The sequence below is a fragment of the Perna viridis genome, chromosome 6 (genome assembly GCF_037379345.1).
Source record: "Perna viridis isolate PV_CMFRI_1.1 ecotype Kerala chromosome 6, ASM3737934v1, whole genome shotgun sequence".
Taxonomy (NCBI): domain Eukaryota; kingdom Metazoa; phylum Mollusca; class Bivalvia; order Mytilida; family Mytilidae; genus Perna; species Perna viridis.
In genome coordinates, this window is record NC_142450.1 from 12426143 (window position 1) to 12447323 (window position 21181).

Genomic DNA, 21181 nt, shown 5'->3' on the forward strand with positions numbered 1-21181 from the left:
ATTTTCCGTATTTTACTATCTTTTATCTTACTACTTTGGCTTATAAATACATTTTTTATTTGTATCTTTGGCTAAACTTTTGGCTGTTCGGAAGTCCACGTGTATATTTTGGATTTACATTTACATTTGTTAAATTCTAAAAGTTGACCAATCTAACCAATGATAAACAATCCAGTTTCCAAACTTATTAAAAAAAATTGGTCAACCCATTCACCAGAAGCATGAGCTGGAACGGCCTCGTAAAATTGCGTACTAACGTCGTGTGCTAGCACGGTAAAATCCTGGAACTACGCCCAGCTAGACAAGGCAGTCTAAATTTACATACACCTTTTGGCTCGGCATAAACTTTTCGGCATCTAAAAAAAGCATACACCTTTGGTAACCAAAACTCTAACATTATCAATTATTAAATTTGCACTTCACCTTTGGATATTCACCAAACCACACCCATTTGACTCTAAAACGTATACACCATTTGGCAAACTAATTCATACAAGCCTTCCACCTTCTGGGTCCGACTAGTTGTCCTAGACTCTTTTCCATCCAACTTGGCATTTCCCTCCTTTATATGGTCCATTAACAAATTTCATTTTTACTATTACTATTTAATATTTAATTTCTAACATTTCAGCTATTCATAATTTACTAGTATATTACCCTTTTCCCTTTTTTCTGAACTTATTATTTCTCTCTTTTTTTTTGTGTTAAAATACAATTTAAATAAATAGCAAAATTATTTAAAGCCCACCAAATTGGGCCGTCCATGCGAGACCCGACAGGGTAGTCAAGGACGTTAAAAACCTTTGTTTCCAATATGAGAGATGGTTTAAAACCATGACAATACACATTGTATGACAAATTGATGACAGCCACCTGAGGCTGACCTTAAAATGGAGCTTAAACGGAATAATTTTAGTTAATTATACAAATGATTACTAAAAATCGCTGGAATGGCCGCTTGTTATGCTAGTCAGCGCATCGTAAGTTCTGTTTCCGCCACAGGTAGTAGTAGAGATGACATGGTGATTTATATTTTATCTCAGGGCCTGTGTATGTCAATACAAAGGAATAATAGCATCAACTTACACCAAAGTTAAAATCAAAGTGCTGATAGCACTGGCGGTTTTTGATTCTTGTGAAAATTGTAGCATGAACAAAATATCAAAGATTTTATGATGTTAAATAAAATTGTGATAATAATTCATTTAAAATACTTTTTAGCACTGTCCCTTTTTTTTTAATATGTATTAACTGAAAGTCAATCTTTACTACTGATCCAACTTCACACACATTTACAAAATTTTGTCCATTTCACCTTTTTTCCCAATTTTAAATCTATCCAAAAGTTAATGTGCATTTACATTCAAAAGCTATATTAACAGAGTATTTATCCTACATAACAAATATACTTTAATAAAACTAACAGCAGCTTATGAAAATAATTTCTTTAATCCAAGAAGTTCAAAATCTAGACTTTCCCGCCAATTTTACTTGGTTAAAATCCCAGCTCTTCACTTCCTGTTAATAAATGGTAAAATACTAATGATAGGATGGATAATTTGGCATATAAGTGTGTTAAAATGAAACTATTAAACACATTTTATCCTTCCAGACACATTACTACAAGAAATAAATTCCCTGAATGTAAATTTATTACTTAACATCTTTCAATGTCAAAAAGGAGTCCCTCAAATCTTGAATTGATATGAAGACTAGATCTTAATTTTTTTTTGCGGAAATAATAGTATGCATGTATTACTGAGCTGATTAATTGCAAGAAACATATTTACTGGTAATAAAAGAGGTATTGAATGATATAAAAGGAATTACATTTGGACTTTATATTTGTGTAGTATTAAGAAATAGTAGGGAATTTCCCGTGATGGACCATTGACATAAGGTATTTTGATCCTGAAGGATCAAAAACCCAATAATATGCTTCGCATGGCGCAGTTTTATACGACCGCAGAGGTTAAACGCTAGTATTGATACACCATTCAACTTTATACAGCTTTGAATTTTGGTAATTATTAGATCATTGATTCATGATGAGCATTTGGCAAAAATCAAACTGGTCACTATTTGGCTAATATTCCTAAATGGTTCCAGTCTAAACCTCTAATCATTCCCTACCTTTTTCGGGTGGAAAGGCGTCTTATAGTTTCTGTCCCCTTATTTATACCAAAATCCTTAATCCAGTCTTCCTTTGGTGCTATGGCACCTTGAAGTAAAATTTATACGAGATCCATTTATACATGTATTTACTTTTACCCAAGTTATTACCCGGGCGCAAGAAAAATGCTTGTTTAAAGTTTCTAATTTCCCAAAAATGTTCAGGTCTCTACCACCCGTCGAAATCAAACACTGTCTTCCATTGGTATTATGACATCTTGTAATACGCTCCCGAAGGGAGCGTTTATGGTTGTATTATCAACTTGGTTCTGTATACTTATGGCAAGAAAAAGCATCAATATCCGGTTTGTACCTGCATTTCCAGGAGCTGAAAAACAGCATAATGGCAGCTTCATTTGCGTATACTTGTGTGTGTGCGATTGAGCGCCAAACCAGTATCGGAAAATATTTGCTAGTTTCGATAATTCAACACAAATCGGATCCTAGTTTTTCCAAAATAGGGTTGGCCTTATAGGGTATGCAAGTCTCGTTCTAGTTTCATTTTCTTTACCGGAATTTCGGATGTAGAACGTATTGAAAACCGAAGACCGATCTGCATTTTATTATTCACTTCCGGGTATTGGAAACGCTGTATAACATTGCAAAATCTTCTATTTTATGTTTTATCTTAATACCTTTATCATGTATAAATAGATATTTGTCATTGTTTGTCGGTATTCTTTACACAAAAAAGATGTTTTGTCCTTAACACTTCACTCAATGCTCTGTAAATGACAAATCAACATGCTTTTGAATAATAGACTAGGACCCATTCTCGTGAAATCACGGGGTCACATGACGAGGCTTACATACCCTATAGTTTGCAGTATGGCTCCGGATGTTTACGAAAATTACGTCATCAATATTACCCATAATTTTCGGGTCATAAAAATTGGGAAACGAAAAGGAACCAAAACGAAACGAAAATAATCGATAAAGGAGGAAAGAATTGAAACGAAACAATTCGATAAAATGAATCAAATCGTAATAAAAACATAATTAAACTGTACTAAATGAATCAGAATATAGCGAAACTAAATACAATAAAAAGAAATCCTTTAAGACGTTTCGCAAATTTTAAGAACCATAATGTTAACCAGTGCCGGACAATTCGGACCACGAAAACCAATAATTCTTTATGAATGCCGGACATTTCGATCAATAGACATATCAGACCATGACAATTAGTATAATGTTTTAGGGCAAATATATATCATTACAAAATTTATCAAACGAGCGCCACGTGTTCATTTGGTGTCATTGCAAATCAGCTCTGTATTTCCCAATTACTCTTGCTTATTAATCACATATACATAAATCTATATGATTGGCGCGTGTTTATTCTAACGGTAATTTCAATGTTTCGATTGGTTATTCCCGGGGATGTAATGTGTCAGGGAGTGAAACACGTGCGTAAACATACCTCGGATCAGTCAAATTTGCGATTATCACCGTTGGCAAAATCAGTAAGATTCAAATAAGCTGTATGATTTCTACTGGTTTTTTTTAATGAACAAAATATGAAAACTTTTCATTTAATAAAATGTAGAAAGAATTAAGAGTTTAATTCATCGATCCCAGCCTTCAATTGGGGATATGGTATCTTTGGTGCAATTTCAAACCCCCGACTATTTATGACCATCTCAATCGATGTTTCTAGAAAAAGCAGAGGATGCTTACCCTACTGGTGCACCTGGTCCATGCTCCATGTTTTAGTGGTCAGAGTTGCTCATTTACTCTTGTTGTTGCTATATACATATTATTTTGTTTGTTACATTCTTTTGACTTATAGTAAAGTTATTATCCCAACATCATGAAAATGCTTGTTTCTGGCCTGTAATTTATAAATGGTTCAAGTCATATCCCCAGCCTTCCTTATATGGAATGACACCATGTGGTACAATTTAAAAGGGATTCATTCTCAATCAAATTATTTTCCAAACATCATGATAATGCAATTTCATGTATTTCTGGAATCTTTTAGGCACCTTAATTCTTATGAAGATCAAGTCACAACCCCTAATATCAATCCATGCTTCCTTTTGTACCATGGCACCTTATGGTATAAGTTCGTATAGATCTATACACTTATAATGAAGTAATTGACCAGATACAAAGTGTCTACCTTCAACGACGATGATGATAACTGCATGATACCATTATGTGTCCACAATTTTTTTTACCCTCGTTGTTGACCTATTTGAAAACTGGACTGAAGCCTAAATGGAGTTTACATCAATAGAAATAAAATGACATTTCCCCTAATTACATGAAAATAATAGCAAGCTCATTCAAGTTATAGTATGAAAACCGGAAAAACACTTCTTTTTTCATGACTAGTCAAAAATACTGAAATTTTTAAAAAGGATATACATTAAGGGAGCTTACAATATTTCCCTTAGTTTCAGCAATTTTGGAGGAAGCATTTTTGAGTAACTGTCCAAGAACAGGAAGTACCAATATTTTTATGAATAAAGTTCATTGACATACAGACACAGATATGCTATATTACCACCTCTCACAGAATTAAAATGTAACATGATTCTCAAAAATTGTAATAATTTCAAGACAAAGAATTTGTACAAAATACAGATAAAGATTTATTTTCAATTATTCACATATGGAAAAATGACAATGAAAATCTGATAGAATATTAAATGCAAAAAATTCATTTCCTCTTTACAATAAATAGGTAACATTCATCATACAAACTTATAATTATGAGATATATGCCAGCACATGAAATTATGGTAACAATCAAACCATTGAATTCATACACAAAAAAAAAAACAAAACAAAAAAACGAAACAACATTTGACCTTTGACCTTACACGCATCTATACACATGCTGCCTTATATATCCATACCTTAAAGTTTGGTTTTTAATCCTTGTAAATATTCCATAGAGACTATTTCCCCAGTATAGGTTCGAAATTTTTGCAGGTCAATAAAAATTCATTTTAAACCCCTAAAATAAGTAATATTATCCTCACAGTCAAAATCAATACCATAAACATTAATTTCTGCAGTTGCTAATTTTCTCCTATTGTGTCAGGTGAACATATTCAATCTATTTTCATGGTTTAAAAAAAAAAATAAAAAAATTAGCATTTCAGTGTTCCAAAATAATTTCATGGGTACGATTTTCACCCTGATCTGTCCACCACAAAAATAGCGAAAATGAGTATACTACAAAAATCAATATGCTTAGAGTATTCTAAATAACGATATTGAAACATTTATTATCTTTTCAAATGAATGAGTATTTATGAACCTAGGGTTTAAAATTTCATATCGATTATAGACTCCGGTCAATTTTCATTTTTCAGGTGGATAAAAACTCATAATAACCTTTGAAATAAGACAATAGCTGTATTTTGTTGTTCACATTCAATATCTTTTTGACAAAAAATAAATCTAATGTACCACTTTTGTTAAGAAATTTGTGAATGCAATGCCTCTTTTGTTTCATCACAGAAAACATACTGCATGTACAAGCTAGACTTCTTTCAAACATAGTAAATAAAGGATCTTCTTTCTCAGTTGTAAATATATTCTAAATGCTAACAATTCACTTGAGACCTTGACAATAAGGTAATACATGTAGTAGAAAAAAAAACAATTCATATTTCTCTTCAATACCAGATGGAAACTATACTCTACAGAATTTTTGATACAACTTAAATCACCACTAAGTGACATCTTCAAAAAGAAAAGTGGACACAGTTATTTTTTAATTTATATTTTCAAGAAAAAAAGCAAAATTCAAGAAAAAAGATTACCAAAAATATTAAAACTGCCAAAAATAAAACATTTCTAATGCTTGTTTATATTTCCTTTGATATTTCTTGTATACGAAAATTAAAAATCAGCATTAATCAATGTTTAGTTCACAATTGGCTGATACTTTGATCTGTAATGCTATGAAACCTGTCAAACAAAATCCTGATACAGCAGAAACGTGTAAACCAGACATATTCCAAAGTTACTACAGGTAAAATTTTTAATCGATTCTGAACCTGTTTTATATTGAAAACCTGCTTTAACCAAATAAACACTTAAGTACCATTCTGTGTAAGAATCAGGCAATGAGTGGCACATCATTTTTCTAAATTTGGTGTTATTTGCCTCAAATATATTCTAAAACATCTAGAAAACAACTGAAAAGTTATTTAAATTTATCCTGAAGCATTGGTGATATCGATATTTCTTGACTGCTTATATAATAAAAACTTTGGGAAAATTTTCCTGCCATTTTTCCATAGTGGATTTCAACTTAATTTGAATTATCAATACCTTAAAAAAGGCAAACTTTACAAACACTTTGACAGTTATTTCTTGAGGTTATGAAGTATAAATACTTGGAGAGTGCAGTAAAATCTCTGTGTATTTTTACTTCATGTACTACACCTTTATACACATTTTGCCTGATTCTTAGATGGAGAAGTACTTAAATGTCCACAAGAGGTTTGGTATAGACAGGTTTCACTATATTAGATAATTTCTTTGACCAAATCTACCATATTTTTTACAACATAAACTGCTACTTTTTCATAAGATAACAATTAGAAAAAAAATGTATACCCATATGTATTTTAACTGTGTCAAAACCCATTAGCAAACACAACAATAAAACAAAAAGAAACAAAATGAGTGAACACAGCACTGATAACTTGTCTTGCTAGACACTTTCTGGTTAGTACTATAAATTGACAAGTCCTGTAGAAAAACTGTATCTACTTTTCATTGATTTGAAATTTCGAAAAAACCACACAAAAAAATTACCCACTAATTAAAGTTTAAGTACAATGACAGTATTCAACATTCAGGGTTATCATAATATAGACATGTACCTACACTACATACCCTCAACTTTATTACAGTTCATTGACTGTGACTTCTGACCTTCATGAATTGGAATAGCCCACGGTAAATACCAGTTTTGCTAAATAATTAGTAACAGTAAACTCAGGAGAGTTCTTTGTGATGTCATCACTAACCTGTGGTTTTGGTTGGCAAAAAATCCATCGAGTGGCATAGGGTATCAACTTTAAATCATCATAGCTTTTTCATTTTTAAAGATAATTGAAAAATTATTTTGGTTCCCAACATTGCAAATAAATTCTTTTTATACATGGAATTTTTAAATAAATATTCAGTAATTAGACTATATGTACATAAGATTTTAATTATAATTTTATACAAAAATAGAGGTTTACATATAAATATCACCACAAATTTATTTTTTCAAGTAAAACGGTAATAAATTCACAAACATAATATGAATTATTTTATCTAAATGAAACATTTCACAGAACCAAAATTGGATATAAAATAAAAAAGTTAAAAAGGTTTGAAAATTGGGATTCTAATCATGAAATTGTCAAATGTTTATTTAGTTGTTTATTTGCCAACCAATTTGACACTCAATAATATGCAAATTAGTGAATATGACATCACTAATGAGATTGGCGAACTCTCCTATAGGGTATTGAGCTACACCTATTACAATAGAAAAAAAAACCTTTTTTCTCCAATTCAAACCTGGATCTTAAGGATAATCACATAAAAAAACATATTCAAATATGCCTGAAGAAATATGCTTTAAACAAAAACTTCATTCTTTCTTTCAAATTTGAACTAATAGAAATGATACCTAAACCTATCCTGTGTCCACTTTTCTATGGAAGATGGCCTGCAGATGGAAGTCTAAATTGTAAAGGGGGATAACTCAGCATTGTTTACAAACAACATTCACACAAACATTAACAAGTGTCATGTAAAATTTCCCATAAACAATTAGCCAGAGCTGTTGAAGACTCCACTGCACTCATTGCTGTGTAGTTTATATGAGACTCATGTTTCTTTATTAAGCTGAAAATAAAAAAAAATATAGAACAGTTTCATACCACTGCAGTTTTATCATAAGCATATACAGGCTAATCCTGGTTAAAAATAGATTTCAGTGCAAGTTTTATACAATGGTAGCTCAACGTTGAGACAGAAAATATCACAGACAACCTGATAGGTGAGATGTCATGTTCTGTTGTTATTTTCAAAATGGACCCTATTATGATTTTAAAGAGGTATCAGGCGAGCTGATACAAGGTTGTCAAAAGAAATTGCCAATATTTTCTTTTGCATCACAACAGTAGCCTGAGGTAGACAATTTCAGGCAATAAAGAAAATGGAAAATGATAAAGCTGCAAATATAATGCTTTACAATAAGAAAGACAATGATACTAAAAAGAATGTAGAGTTCTTGTAACAGGGATGATTTTACCAGGTCAACAAACAAAAGCAGAAAATAGCAAAATTAGAATTAAACATATCTTTAAAAAAAAAATCATAATGATAAAATCTAGATTTGAAAAAAAGCCAACTTCTGCTAAAAAGGGAAAAAAATGATCCCTATTATAAGGCAAAGGTGCACTTGAAATGACAAATGCTTCTTCTAAAGCAAAGGATTTTTTTTTAATCATTGACATTTAAAGGGAAAGGCCACCTTTGTATTAAGTTTGGCTCTTATGATAAATCATACCCACGTAAACAAAAATAAAAAACCTTTAAAGCAAAATATGCTTTTATAAAATGCTAAGGCTATGCAAAGTTCGAAATCCTTGAAATATATGTAAATAGCCATCTTGCAGAGCTCTCCTTTCTGAAGGAAGATCACAAGCAGACTTTACTGATTTTAACCGAAAGCTTCCGATTGGCTCGTGACGTCACTAAGTCGGTTTGGTACTGATACAAGTACTGCAAATAATACGTAAACAAAGAATATTCCATTAATATTTCTACAATCCTGTTTATCTAATCACCAAAACATGTCGTCTTGTCAACATAATGATTGCAGGAATGATAAAAGAGAATATTCTAGAAGTTTTTGACCGGCAACACAAACATTCTTCGGAAGTAGATTTTCCTATGACATACTAATCTTCTGGCAGTAAATCCTGGTTATCGTCAGTGATGTCTGACATTTACTTACATGTTGTGCCTCAATCTCTTCTTCTATTTGTTTTGGGTTGAAATTATGGGGGAAAAGTCCAAAATTTGAGATTTCTTTGGGCATCGTAATCAATTACCTATTTACTTTCACTTTACAAACCGACTTTGTGACGTCACAACTCAACTGATCATGGTGGCACCCACAGACGTGGGAAATTCAAATTGCCTAGTTTTAAATTGTGATTAATTAATTAAAAAAAGGAAATAATTTTGTTTCAATTTAATTTTCATGAACATTTAAAAGACTAGTTTCGATATTTATGACTTGCACAATAACATGGTCTTCTCCTTTAATCATTTCAATAAAAAAATTCAGACAGCATAATTGTAGGAAAATTTCTGTTCTATTCAATATAAAGGGTGAGAGAAAAAAAAAATGTTCTGTCTTAACTAATGTAGAAGAGCTGTGGTTACAAAATGCATTCATGTTTACTTTAATAATAGTAAAGAAATCTCTTAAAGTCTTTATTTACCTCCTTCCGTATGATGAATATCTGGCCAAATTCCTGAGGATGAGTGCAGCAGTCAATCGTATGTGTTTTGTAACTGGTCCTTCTCTTGGTTCCTGTTGAAAATGAAAGTAAATTGATGATCAATGGTAGTTTATACACATGATTTAACGAAGTCAACAAAATAAAATTTTTAAAAAATTAAGAAATTGACAAAATATGAAGTAAATTAACTGTAAAACAAGAAATGTAACAGTAAAGTCTGGTTTTGAAGATCTCACTAAGTGTTACAACCAGTTTATAAGAAGTTCTAATGAATTCAGCAACAAATATCTCCCTAAATGCAAATCTATATACGATGAACAATGATAATAACAAGGTACACCATACCTAATTTGACAGTTTAGGATGAGTTATGCCTACATAGTAAATACTTAGATAATGGACAGACAGACAGCAAAAGATGGATAAAGCAGTTGATTCCAATGTTCCCCTAACTGAATTTCACTTTATGTGTAGGTGTATAACAATGGCAGTTTCTAAGTTGAGACAAATTTTTTTATGTGAATCACAGCAAGCGTAATGTGATGCTACTCATATTCTGTGTTAATATTGCACTTGAAAGGTCAACCGTACATCGAGGTTAGTTTAACAAGGAACAGTTGTTTACCTGGAATTCTGGATATGGTGGTTTAGGAGTAAATCTTCTAATGGCCTGCCATGCAGCATCAGGTGGGTACACTAAAGCTGGTATCCTAGGGTTCTGAGCCTGGGTACCAGTCTGTGTAGCTTGAAATCTACGAATGGCTGCATTCTGTAATGCCGTATCTGAACAGTGGTGATCCTGAAACACAAGTAAACATTAGCATTGCAAGACATCTTCACTTGTTTTAAGGAACATACCTGGTAATAGCCTCTTGGTTGATTCAGATTGTATCTTTTTTCAGGACTCAACATTTGTGTACAAAACCATAATATCACTGTGCCTGTCATGCTATATATTTAAGTTACTGTAATTACAATTATTCATTTTGTTGCAGTATTAGCTTTATACCGCAATGGTGTTGGCACACTAACCTCTACACACACATTTCTCTCTTCACTTTCAATTTTAAAGACACTGGTACCAATTTATTGATTTCAATACTGGTTTGTTCTATTTTTTTTTTTTTTTGCATTAGTCATTTTAGTATCTTATCAAATAGGCATTAACAATTTAGTATTAGAATTACAGAAAATGCTCATCCTCCTTAAAAGTACTTTTTTGAGTTCCTGTATAAAGTTTCAATACTCTAAAGCTGGACTAGACAATCTCAAAGATGACATTCAGAAACATTTTCATACTTTTGAGACAAGGATTTTCCTTACTTTAGCCATGAGAAATGTCTACATTCATTATATGGTCATACTTTCAAAACAAAATGCCATTTATTCCTATTTGTCTATGATTTAGTCATTTTAGCAGCAAGAATGATGTTCTGAAGAGGCATATTAATCTCATATTTAGTTTTGAAAGTGAAAAAAAAAAGAATTAAACCAGAAAATGATACATTAAGAAATCTCAGACATCCTTGAGTATGGTTTCAAATGGCAGGGCTTAATTAGAAATATTGAATTCCTACTTTGGGTGTCCTGCACAACCACTGGTGTCAGGTTTTTAATATGTTACTGCATATATCAATTAAAACAATTTTGATCCAGTTACTGCAATAAAATTTGATCATATTTTTATTATCCAAACCAATATTTCAATTTTTCTAATAATGAAGCATATCCGGTTTAGAAGTATAAAAATTCCAATTATGTAAATACATATTAAGTACAGCCTAGTAGATTTTTAGTGCTTAATTAAACATCTCATTTCACTTTTACTACATATGAACACAGAGATCAGAAAATAACAAGCTAAAATTAATTTTACCTGAACATGGGTTGCTAATGACCATCTTTTGCGTAGAAGTTTTTCACAACCATCCCACAGACAGTAACCCTCAGGATTTCTACTCAGATGAATTTTATATACATGACAGTAAACACTTTTGGCATTCTCAAAGCACCTACAAAAATCAAAACCATCAGATTACTGTAGCTGTTTTAAAGTCAATGATATTATCAACATTTTTTACAAAGGTCTTTTAATTTCAAACATAATGAACAAGTTATGTTGATGAAACTCCAAAATATAAATGGTATACATGTATGTATGCACAACTTACTTCTTTTTTCCATATTACATGTGGATATGTATCCTTTAAAATCAGATATACATGTACTGTGTTCAATTAAAACCTTTTTTTCAAAATTATGCATTTCTGATGACTATAGTTTGCAGAATAACCAATCACAAACCTAATTTTCAAGTTGCATACATAAATTGTTTTCTATCCATGAGTTTTCTCTGCTTTCACCAACAGCAAGCATATCAACAAAGAACATATGATTGACTATGGCTTAACCTTGTATGGCAACTACTATTCCATGCATTTCAGGACCAGAATGATTGCCCAATCAAACAGAACCTGCTTTGAACTAGACCAACATACTGAGCTGCTTCTTAGCTGTGCAAGCTTCTATCTCATAGAAGCATCATCCCCCAGGTTGACATACATGTACCATGTGCACGGTGGAGAAGCAGTGGCTTATCAATTTTAAATTCTTCAGTGAGAGATTTGGTCGAGGATTGAACACACCCCCCACAACACAATTAAGCCAAGCACACTACCCTGAGACTACCAAGAACATACAGATCATTGGACATAAATCATTCAAATACAATTAATGGCATATACAGATGTTGACAGAACTTTCTGCATGCAGGAAAAAATATATCCGTATTCAACTGACTATTAATAATTAGATACAATGCTAATCTGTGCATCGCAGTAAATTCATGCACCTGTCTTATTTCAATCCTATAGAAGGTCCCTTTAAAGACCAATTTGACTGTATAAACACTCTGACATATAAAAGTTTGGTTTGTGGTCAATATATCCATTGCTGACAAAGGAGAGGAATTTTTACATACTTATAGGAATGTCAGTAGTATTTTAAGTATCAGGGAAAAAAGAGAAAGTAGCAGGTAAACTTTTGAAAATTTCAACCCATTTTACAAAATACAGAAGCCGTCAATAGATGAGCTAGTAGCCATCTAAATTTGCTGATTGACAGCTTCTACTGACTGGCAGTGTACTGAATATTCTACCAGTGAACGAGGCCTATGCTTCAAGTATCAGTTCTTAACTTTTCATATTGTTTCTTTTGTTGGTATGTTTGTTTTTTTAACTTTCACAGGGAACTCTGAACAGCTTGGATTTTGTGATATTTTTTGTTCTTTTGTACCATAGTTTCTCATGATTTCAGAACATTTCAATTCTTTTTCCTCAAATCTACATGTACATGTAATTACCAAAATAAGGAAGTACATACCTTTTACAACCACTCCACTCACACATATACTCCAGCTGTATCACAGTTGTAGTTGAAGAACATCGTGAATCTCCTGATCCACTCCGACTTCTCTTCTTGGACTTTTTATTTTCTGGAGTTTTTGACCGCGGTTTGACATTGGTTTGAATGATACTAAAGTTCTGAGAGGTGACAGGTGAAGGCATGGAATGCTTGTCAGAGTCTGTATTTGAAGATGCAAAGCTATCACAACTTAATTCATTATCACGTGATGATTCGGGAGTAGGCACATGACGAGTGATGCAGACCTCATTCGTAATACGAATTCTGGCCTCTTCATTCTCTGACTGGGCAGAAATGTTCTTGTTTTGTGATTCAGGTTTAATTGGTACAATAGGTTCACTTTGTATGTTTACTATTGGCTGTTCGTTAGATATTAACACTACTGAATCCCCCTGTTGCACAGTAACAGGGAGATTCTCCGTCGACGGATTTTGGTAGACTACAGTCTCATTACTTTGTGATGATGAATGATTAATGACAACACTTTGTTCATTAGATGGCACAGATTGATTGTTATTTTCAGGTATTGCTGATGGGAGATCACTTGATTGATCACCGATTATTAATAAGTCACTATCAAGAGTATTCTCCCCTGTACTACTTGGTTCACTAGGTGGTGGTTTTGACGGCTGAAGCATCATTTCATTTTCAATAATAACTTCATCAGTTTCCATTTCCTCCTCAGAAGGCTCCCCAGCCAGTTCGTAACAATGTGACGTGTTCTCCATATAACTTTCATCACTGGTTTCTTGGGGTTCTAGTATAGAATTAACAGCATCTATTGTTTCCAAGTCAGATGCTGGTTGTATCATGCGAGATGAGTTCAGAGACTGATTTTTAACAATTGGTGCTTCATCTGTATCTAGTGGAATAGAATTTACAGCTTTAATTACTTCAATATCTGATGTTTCAGCTGGTGCTTCCATCAGCAATGAGTCGGTTCCATTTATTTCCACTGAGACATTAGGGTCTGACCCATTCATTTGGACTGGCTCCTCAGCATCAGTCCCATTTATTTCCAACAAGTCACTTATCTCTGATCCATTAACTTGTAACGAACCATTGGATTCAATGACAAGTTGTTGCCCCTCTCCTACGACAAGATCTTTCTTATTTACATCTTCATTCACTGCCATATCATCTGAATTAATTACGACAGCTCCTTCATTAGCAACTGGTGCTGTATCTGATTCATTATTTATACTCTCATCATAGTGAATCGTATTTTCGTCACATTGACTGACTTGTTTGGTATCATGTGTTTCTTTCTCACAGTTTTCAAGTATGTTTTCCTTCGTAGTTTCAATACTTTCCTTAGTAGAATTCTTACACTTTTCAGATTTGTCCTCAGAACTTTGAACACAACTTGTAACTGAGTTTTTTTCTGGAGACTCAACAGCCACTGACCCATTCATTATGATGTTATCAAGATTACCTCCATTGTGACCAATATCTACTTTATGGTAAATTGCACCGTTTAGTTTCCCAGCCTTGATATCAGCGATCTTGTTAATTGCCTGTTTTAACTCCTCAGTATTCTGAATGTTTTCCCCATTGAACAGTCCTGTTGGTGACGGAATTATTTCCGGAGATTTCACTTCTCCATTGACAAGGGGAGTATCACATACTTTGCCTAGTAATAACTTATCTTCAATACCGTTTGTTAGTTTCTCTTCATTGTTTTGTGTAGAAATGTTATTGACAGACACAATGTTACTTGTATTATTTTCTGATGACGATTGATGAAGCTCAGAAAGACTTGTTTGGTGGGAATCGTTTGTAATGAAATGAGAGGTAGATGAGATTTCTTGAGATGATTTGACAGCACTATTGGGTGAAATATTTTGATTTTCACTAGTCCTACATTCAGGGGACGGATCATTGTTCACTGATTTATTTTCAACATGTTCTATTTTAGCTTCAATGCCAATTTGAGTGAGATCTTTGGCTCTTTCAATTTTACCACAAACATCCAAATCGTAAGTTTTGGGTGACTTTGGTGAATGTCTTGTGGAGCGAGACTTTGGAGAGACAACTCTAGCACTACTGCGTGTTCCTTTTCTTTTCCCTTCAGGTGTAGATGGTTTCTGACTAGGTTCTACAGCCTTTGCAGGACTTTTCTCTGCTTTCCGTGAAGGAGATTTAGAAGATTTTGCCTGTATAGGAGATCTAGCTGGTACAGGAGATTTAGCACTTGGTGGTCTAGCTGGAGATGTTTGTTGTATTATGACTTTGGGTATAATGGGTTGGTTTTGTATATGGCCTTGTATCATATTACTCTGTTGAGCAGTAAATGTCAGTAACTGCATTGGATTAGTAACAGGTTCTGAAACTTTTAGCAACTGCATTGGATTAGAGACTGATTCTGACACTTTTAACAAATGAACCTGATTCACTGCTGGTTCAGACATTTTTGTTGTTAACAAATGCACTTGATTCCCGGTCTGCTCCATAGTTTTTGGAGACTTCGGATAAATTGGAACGGGAGTAGACTGTGGAGGCCGTAGTTTCTTAGCCAGCAAATTTTTAATCATTTTTGTCTCTATTGGTTTATTCTGATGGTCAGCTGACAAACCTTCGATAACAACAGGCAAGTTTTGAGCCTGTGGCATCATATCATTCTTGACAGCAGACACTTGGATTATAGCACCATGTGGTCCAACTGTCTGGTTAGCTATCCATCCCTGCTGAACAACAGTCTGCTGTTGCACAAATCGTGGCGGTGGAGGTGGTTGCTGTTGCTGTTGATTCTGTTGAAGTTTGGCCTGCAGCAGAGCTTTAGACTTAGTCCCTGCAGGTAAAACAGGCTGGACAGGACTGTTACTATGGTTACTGGGTACACCACCTACAGGTAGAAGTGATGGAGAGGCTTGTAAAGGAGATAATCGAGGAGGATCCATCAAACGTTGACGTAACATTGGTGTGTGTGTTAGATCAGACAAGCCACTAGGTTTACTGACTGAAAGCAAAATGAATGGAAACATCTAAACAACACTAACATGCTACACATGAAATGAAAAGGAGCATCTCAAAAGCAGTTATTTAGGGATTTCCCAGGAGTGATCTTGTAATACTAATTTTAATTTTTACTTCCATTTAATACTTGGAAATCCATCTGGTTAGCCAAAAAAATCCTCTTATTAGTCACTGAAACATGAAATTTAAAAATAATCAGCATATATTTTTTATACTTAAATTATATTGTCTAAAGAGTATCAAAAATTGAAATTTTCAGAATGCTCACTCTTTTAACTCCACCACGAGTTTCATATAATTATGTCATAACTTTATCCAGCACTATTGACATCAAAGAAATGAATTTTCTCTCAATATTTTTCAGAAGTATTATTGATTAACAAAAAGGAAATCACTCATGGCATAACCCTGTAAGCAACATGCTACAACAATGAATAAATGGTACATTCAAACGAGAGGCTTTCTGAAGCGCTTGAATCACTCACCTGGCAAACCAAGTAAGTAAAGGTATCATGCATTGTTACAGTGTTATACAAACAATTGCTGAAAAAGAGCATCTACTGATGAATGCTTGAAGTTCAACTGAGTACCTAAGGCACTGTAAAATGTTGGAAATGCCTTCAGCAGGGTGCCAAGCCACTTATGGCCTAAATAATGTAGGATTATAGGGATTTTTTTTTCAATTTATCGGAACAATATAGGGATTTTTAAATAAATTAATCGGGATATATAGGGTTTATATTGAAGGATTTGTGTTGAAAGTAGAAACCTAGCAAATTTGATACTTAACAAAAACTAGAATAATATGACAACATACATTGTAAACTAAAAAGACATTTAACTTTAAGTTTCCTGTCCATCACTTATATCTCTGACACAAAACCTATATAGAACCCTCTTTTCTAAGTACATGTATAATGGCCTCCCTCATCTCTTGGTAAAGTCTTTCTACCAACATTAGTATATGATGGTCAATAACATGGCTTAAATTTTCTTGCCCTAATCATGAGTACACCAGAAAGAATATCATACCTTTAAGGTACAAACAGCTATATATATGTTGAAGTGATTGTAAAAATATTGATAGCCATGATTTTACTGCATTTTATGTTCTTTTTAGCAAATGTATACTTTTTTACTTTAAACATACTTTATTTATCATGATAAATGAATTTGCTTGGATGGCAGGCTAGGCCTATATACTGTGTACTGAATGAATGACTTTTAATTTTCGTATGATATTTATGCCTAGTAACCCAAGCTCACTCAAAACTGTTCAGCTCATTAAAGAAAATTAAATTTACATTGATAATCATTTGTAGTCGGAAGAATTTAAATAGGGACAAAAAATACCCCAAGCCGAACCTCAAGCCGCATCATAAGGTGATGTTCGGCATGTCGTCAAAAGTCATTGTTCACCTAGGTGCTTGTTTATTTTAATGTAATTAGAAATCATTTATATTGTCTTTTATGTCCATGATTTTTTAATCCATTATTAACACCTCCTGATTGATGATAATCAAGTTTTTACAACAATAAATATGATTGACATATTTATGACCCGAAGGCTTAAAATAGAATTTGGGAAAACCTGTCTTTACCTGGACGAGGCAAAATTCTCTATGCAATAAACCGAAATGCACCTCCATGGACTATGCAAATAAGCGATTTTTTCCCTAATAGAATAATAGGAAATGGTTTTGTGCAGGAGAAAATTATGCTAATAACCGAAATATGCAATTAAGCGATATGCGATTAAGTGGAGTCGACTGTAACTACAAAGCACTGTAACTTTTATCATATGCTGATGAAAGGATCTGGTATACATTTTCTACTGTGAAATGAACATACAATTGATGGGCATCAATTCAAGTTGAACATGGTAAAATATAAGCTTGATGAGTTGAAAATTTCTTGATTTCAAACCAATATTTTAGAGAGATTAAGAAACAAAATAAACAGGAGCCCTGTGCTCCCTAAATACTGAACTTTGTAAGCTTAAATGTTAAAAAATTTCTTAAATGGATGACGTCTGTAGGCTTTTTATAAACTGAAGTACGCATGATTAATACTTACTGAAGGCCTCGTGGCACCTAGTTTAATTCACATCAAAATTACCCTCAGAAACCCAACAACAGTATCATTTTACAGTATCTGATCAGCTGTAGTGATCTCCTAGATCCTAATAATACATGTACTTCAAACATAGCTAAACTTCCTAAATATAAAATCTTCATAATAAGAGATGTTTACGGTCAGTTCAAAATCAAAAGTAAGACTTTATATAGGCCAACAAATCATGGTCTTTAGAAAAATTAACAGCAATAACGAATTATCTTAAAAACCTTTACGGAAGCCCTCAATATCATTCAGGAGATAATTAAGCTTATAAGCAAAAATTTATCATTGTAAATTTTTCTAGTAAGAAAATATGTGGCCTTAAACTTACAACTTGTAACTGGCGTAAAATTTCAATATTTAAAAGATGAAATTAAATTAAGTAATGTTATCATACTCAAAGAATGTGCATGAAGTACAAGACCTTGCAAGAAAAAGGCAAAATGGAAAAAATGTGAAACATACATATGACAAACCCAACAACCTGACAGTATACTTTAACACTGCATCAAGGGAGATGTTCAAACTTTTATTCAATAATATGTTCGAACAATGCAGTTTTTTTTTGGTTCTCTTTTTCTTTTTTTTTTTTTTAGAGTTATCTGTCCTTGAAATGTTCATTGGCAGTGCATTTCACTGATCTTATATTTTCAAGTTCATATCCTTATCACTGAAGTCTGATGCTACAAATAGTAAAAAAGGCACTGTCAAAATGGTGGGCTATTTCATACCATGTTTCACCCACTGCCTAATTCTTGCAGAAACTAACACTTAATTCATGATTCAGGCTTATGGTTATAGCTGAAAGGCTTCATAGACTGGCTTAAACATGATAAATTATTATAACATACTTTCAAACACGAACATGCTAACAGAACATGAGTGAACTAAGTTCACTCTTCATGCTTCAATGACATTGAGGCAATATTAAGCACACTCTAAACATGCTAGCATGGCAATTGTATAAATCTGGAAAGTATTTTTTTTAAGGATTGCATACAATAATGGGGTATGCTCGCATTATATCAAAATCAGCCCTGAAAGTAATCTCTGTCAGATTAGAATGGATATTGCATAAAATATAGTGAAAAATATGCTTACTTCACTTTACATTTCATGTGACATAACAAGGGAAAAAATTGATCAAATTAGTATAAAAACACAAGATTTCGCGACATGAATGTACTTTTTTTTTTTGAAGAAAATATTGGTCACATACACGGACACCTTACACATTTTTGAACAATGAAAGCTTAACACATCATGACAAATTTTAACGAATTACTTAGTTTGTTGAAGCATGGGAAAAATTTTCCTGTTTAACAAAAAAAAAACACACACACACACAAATCAAACAAAAAATCCAACAAACAAACTTCCTACTTTTATAAAAAAAATAATAAAAAATTGCAAAGAAATATTATTTTGTGGCATATTTTTGACATGCCTACAGTTGACAGATCTTTCAAGTCTGTGTTCAGTTGCCTTTTTAGCATATAAAACTGTTTACTGGATAAGCTAATATTTTCATCAAATAACTGGGATGGAAATTAATGTACGTGAGTATACCCCTTTGTTGGCTAGTATGCATGCATGCAAGTAAAGATGTATACCACAGGTTTAATACAGTTGAACTTGTCTTATCTCACACCTAAGTATTACAGAATTGTATGCATATAGATACTGTAAGCCAACTTATTTTGCATATATATGTATATACTAATTTTCACAAATGAGGATTTAAACCCCAGGTTTTACTGTACTTAATAATTTCACAAATTCCCAAAATATAAGACTTTAATTTAAGCATGTTTGATACTAATTTTTTTATTTGATTTAAATTTGGGACTAACTCACTCAAAGTAAAAGCCTATTATACTTGATTTTTTAAGTCATAGTCAAAATAAAATATATATACTTTCAATAACAACAAATTAATAAACAATGAAAGTAAAGAAGCAAACTAAAGCTATGACTAAATCAATATCAACATATAGCATTGATGACAAAAGAAGCATGTGAGTATAACATCAATAAAAATTAAAATAAAATGATCATTTTTTTTACTTTGTGTAGTTTGTATAGCTAGACCAATAGAAAATAAAACTTCCCTATCAGTAATTGTTATTCCTTTGTGTTCATTCTCAAATAAAGTTATCTCCCCCTTTGAACTGTTTCGATTGAATTATTGACAGAATTATCAGAAATGCATTTAACGTACAATTATCTAGTTCTTCATAAATTAATTTGGATTTCAGACTGCGAGACATTTATATAATATTTAGAAGTGTGCCTTCCCCCTTTTCTACTTTAATTCTTCTCCATCAAACATACCTGTACCCTGAGGTTGTTGGTTGGGAGGACGCTTAAAGAGACCATGGTAAGATAACTCCTTACTACCATCTGGTCTGTCACTAGCTACAACCTGTACATTTGGAAACACAACCCTGCAATAAAAAAATCCAATTTTAAAATTGTACATATGGCTCTAGATTTCCTGTAGCAAGTAAAACTTACAGTTGCAAGTTTTTTATGTTGATTTCTGATAACATTAAGTTGATTTTTAAACCCATTTTTTTATTCTAGGGGACTAGACTTAACACTAACTTTTCATGGTGACAAATATTTTACAGCAGACAACAAAAGTGTTTCCTTAGTTGAATGGATACCAAGATTCAGCTCACAAAAATAGTGGAAATTTTAAAATTCAATCATAGATCTCTGGTGTACAGAATGTTGATGCTTTACAGAGTTGGAAGTCAAACAGATGCTGAAGCTCCATAACAAAACTCTCAAGTTTAAGGAGGCAGAACTAGGGTAAGGGACACAACTCTTAAAACTCATTGAAACGTTTGTATTCAGCATTTTACATCAATCTTATGTAAGCATCAAAGTAACTTAGACTGATTTAATTCTGTTTCAAAGGAAAGCTTGAGAGGCTTGTTGAAATTGAATGCAATACAAACATATCACTGATTTCATGAGTT

At 32.7% G+C, this 21181-nt stretch overlaps 1 protein-coding gene across 2 annotated transcripts in view; it reads right to left on the reverse strand.

Annotated features, from left to right (window-relative positions):
- Window positions 1-4748: 4748 nt before the first annotated feature.
- LOC148613688 (uncharacterized) overlaps window positions 4749-21181 on the reverse strand; it is a 34428-nt gene continuing 17995 nt past the window's right edge. The window contains exons 16-21 of one of the 2 annotated variants that reach the window (XM_088587203.1): window positions 20529-20641; window positions 13059-15945; window positions 11554-11689; window positions 10303-10476; window positions 9657-9748; window positions 4749-8046 (exon numbers count right to left, since the gene is read on the reverse strand). In XM_088587203.1, coding sequence (XP_088443329.1) covers window positions 7938-8046; window positions 9657-9748; window positions 10303-10476; window positions 11554-11689; window positions 13059-15945; window positions 20529-20641 — 3511 coding nt within the window. In that variant the 3' untranslated portion in view covers window positions 4749-7937. Of the gene's footprint in view, window positions 8047-9656; window positions 9749-10302; window positions 10477-11553; window positions 11690-13058; window positions 16060-20528; window positions 20642-21181 lie in introns of both variants that reach the window. The other variant, XM_088587202.1, reaches the window with a different exon arrangement.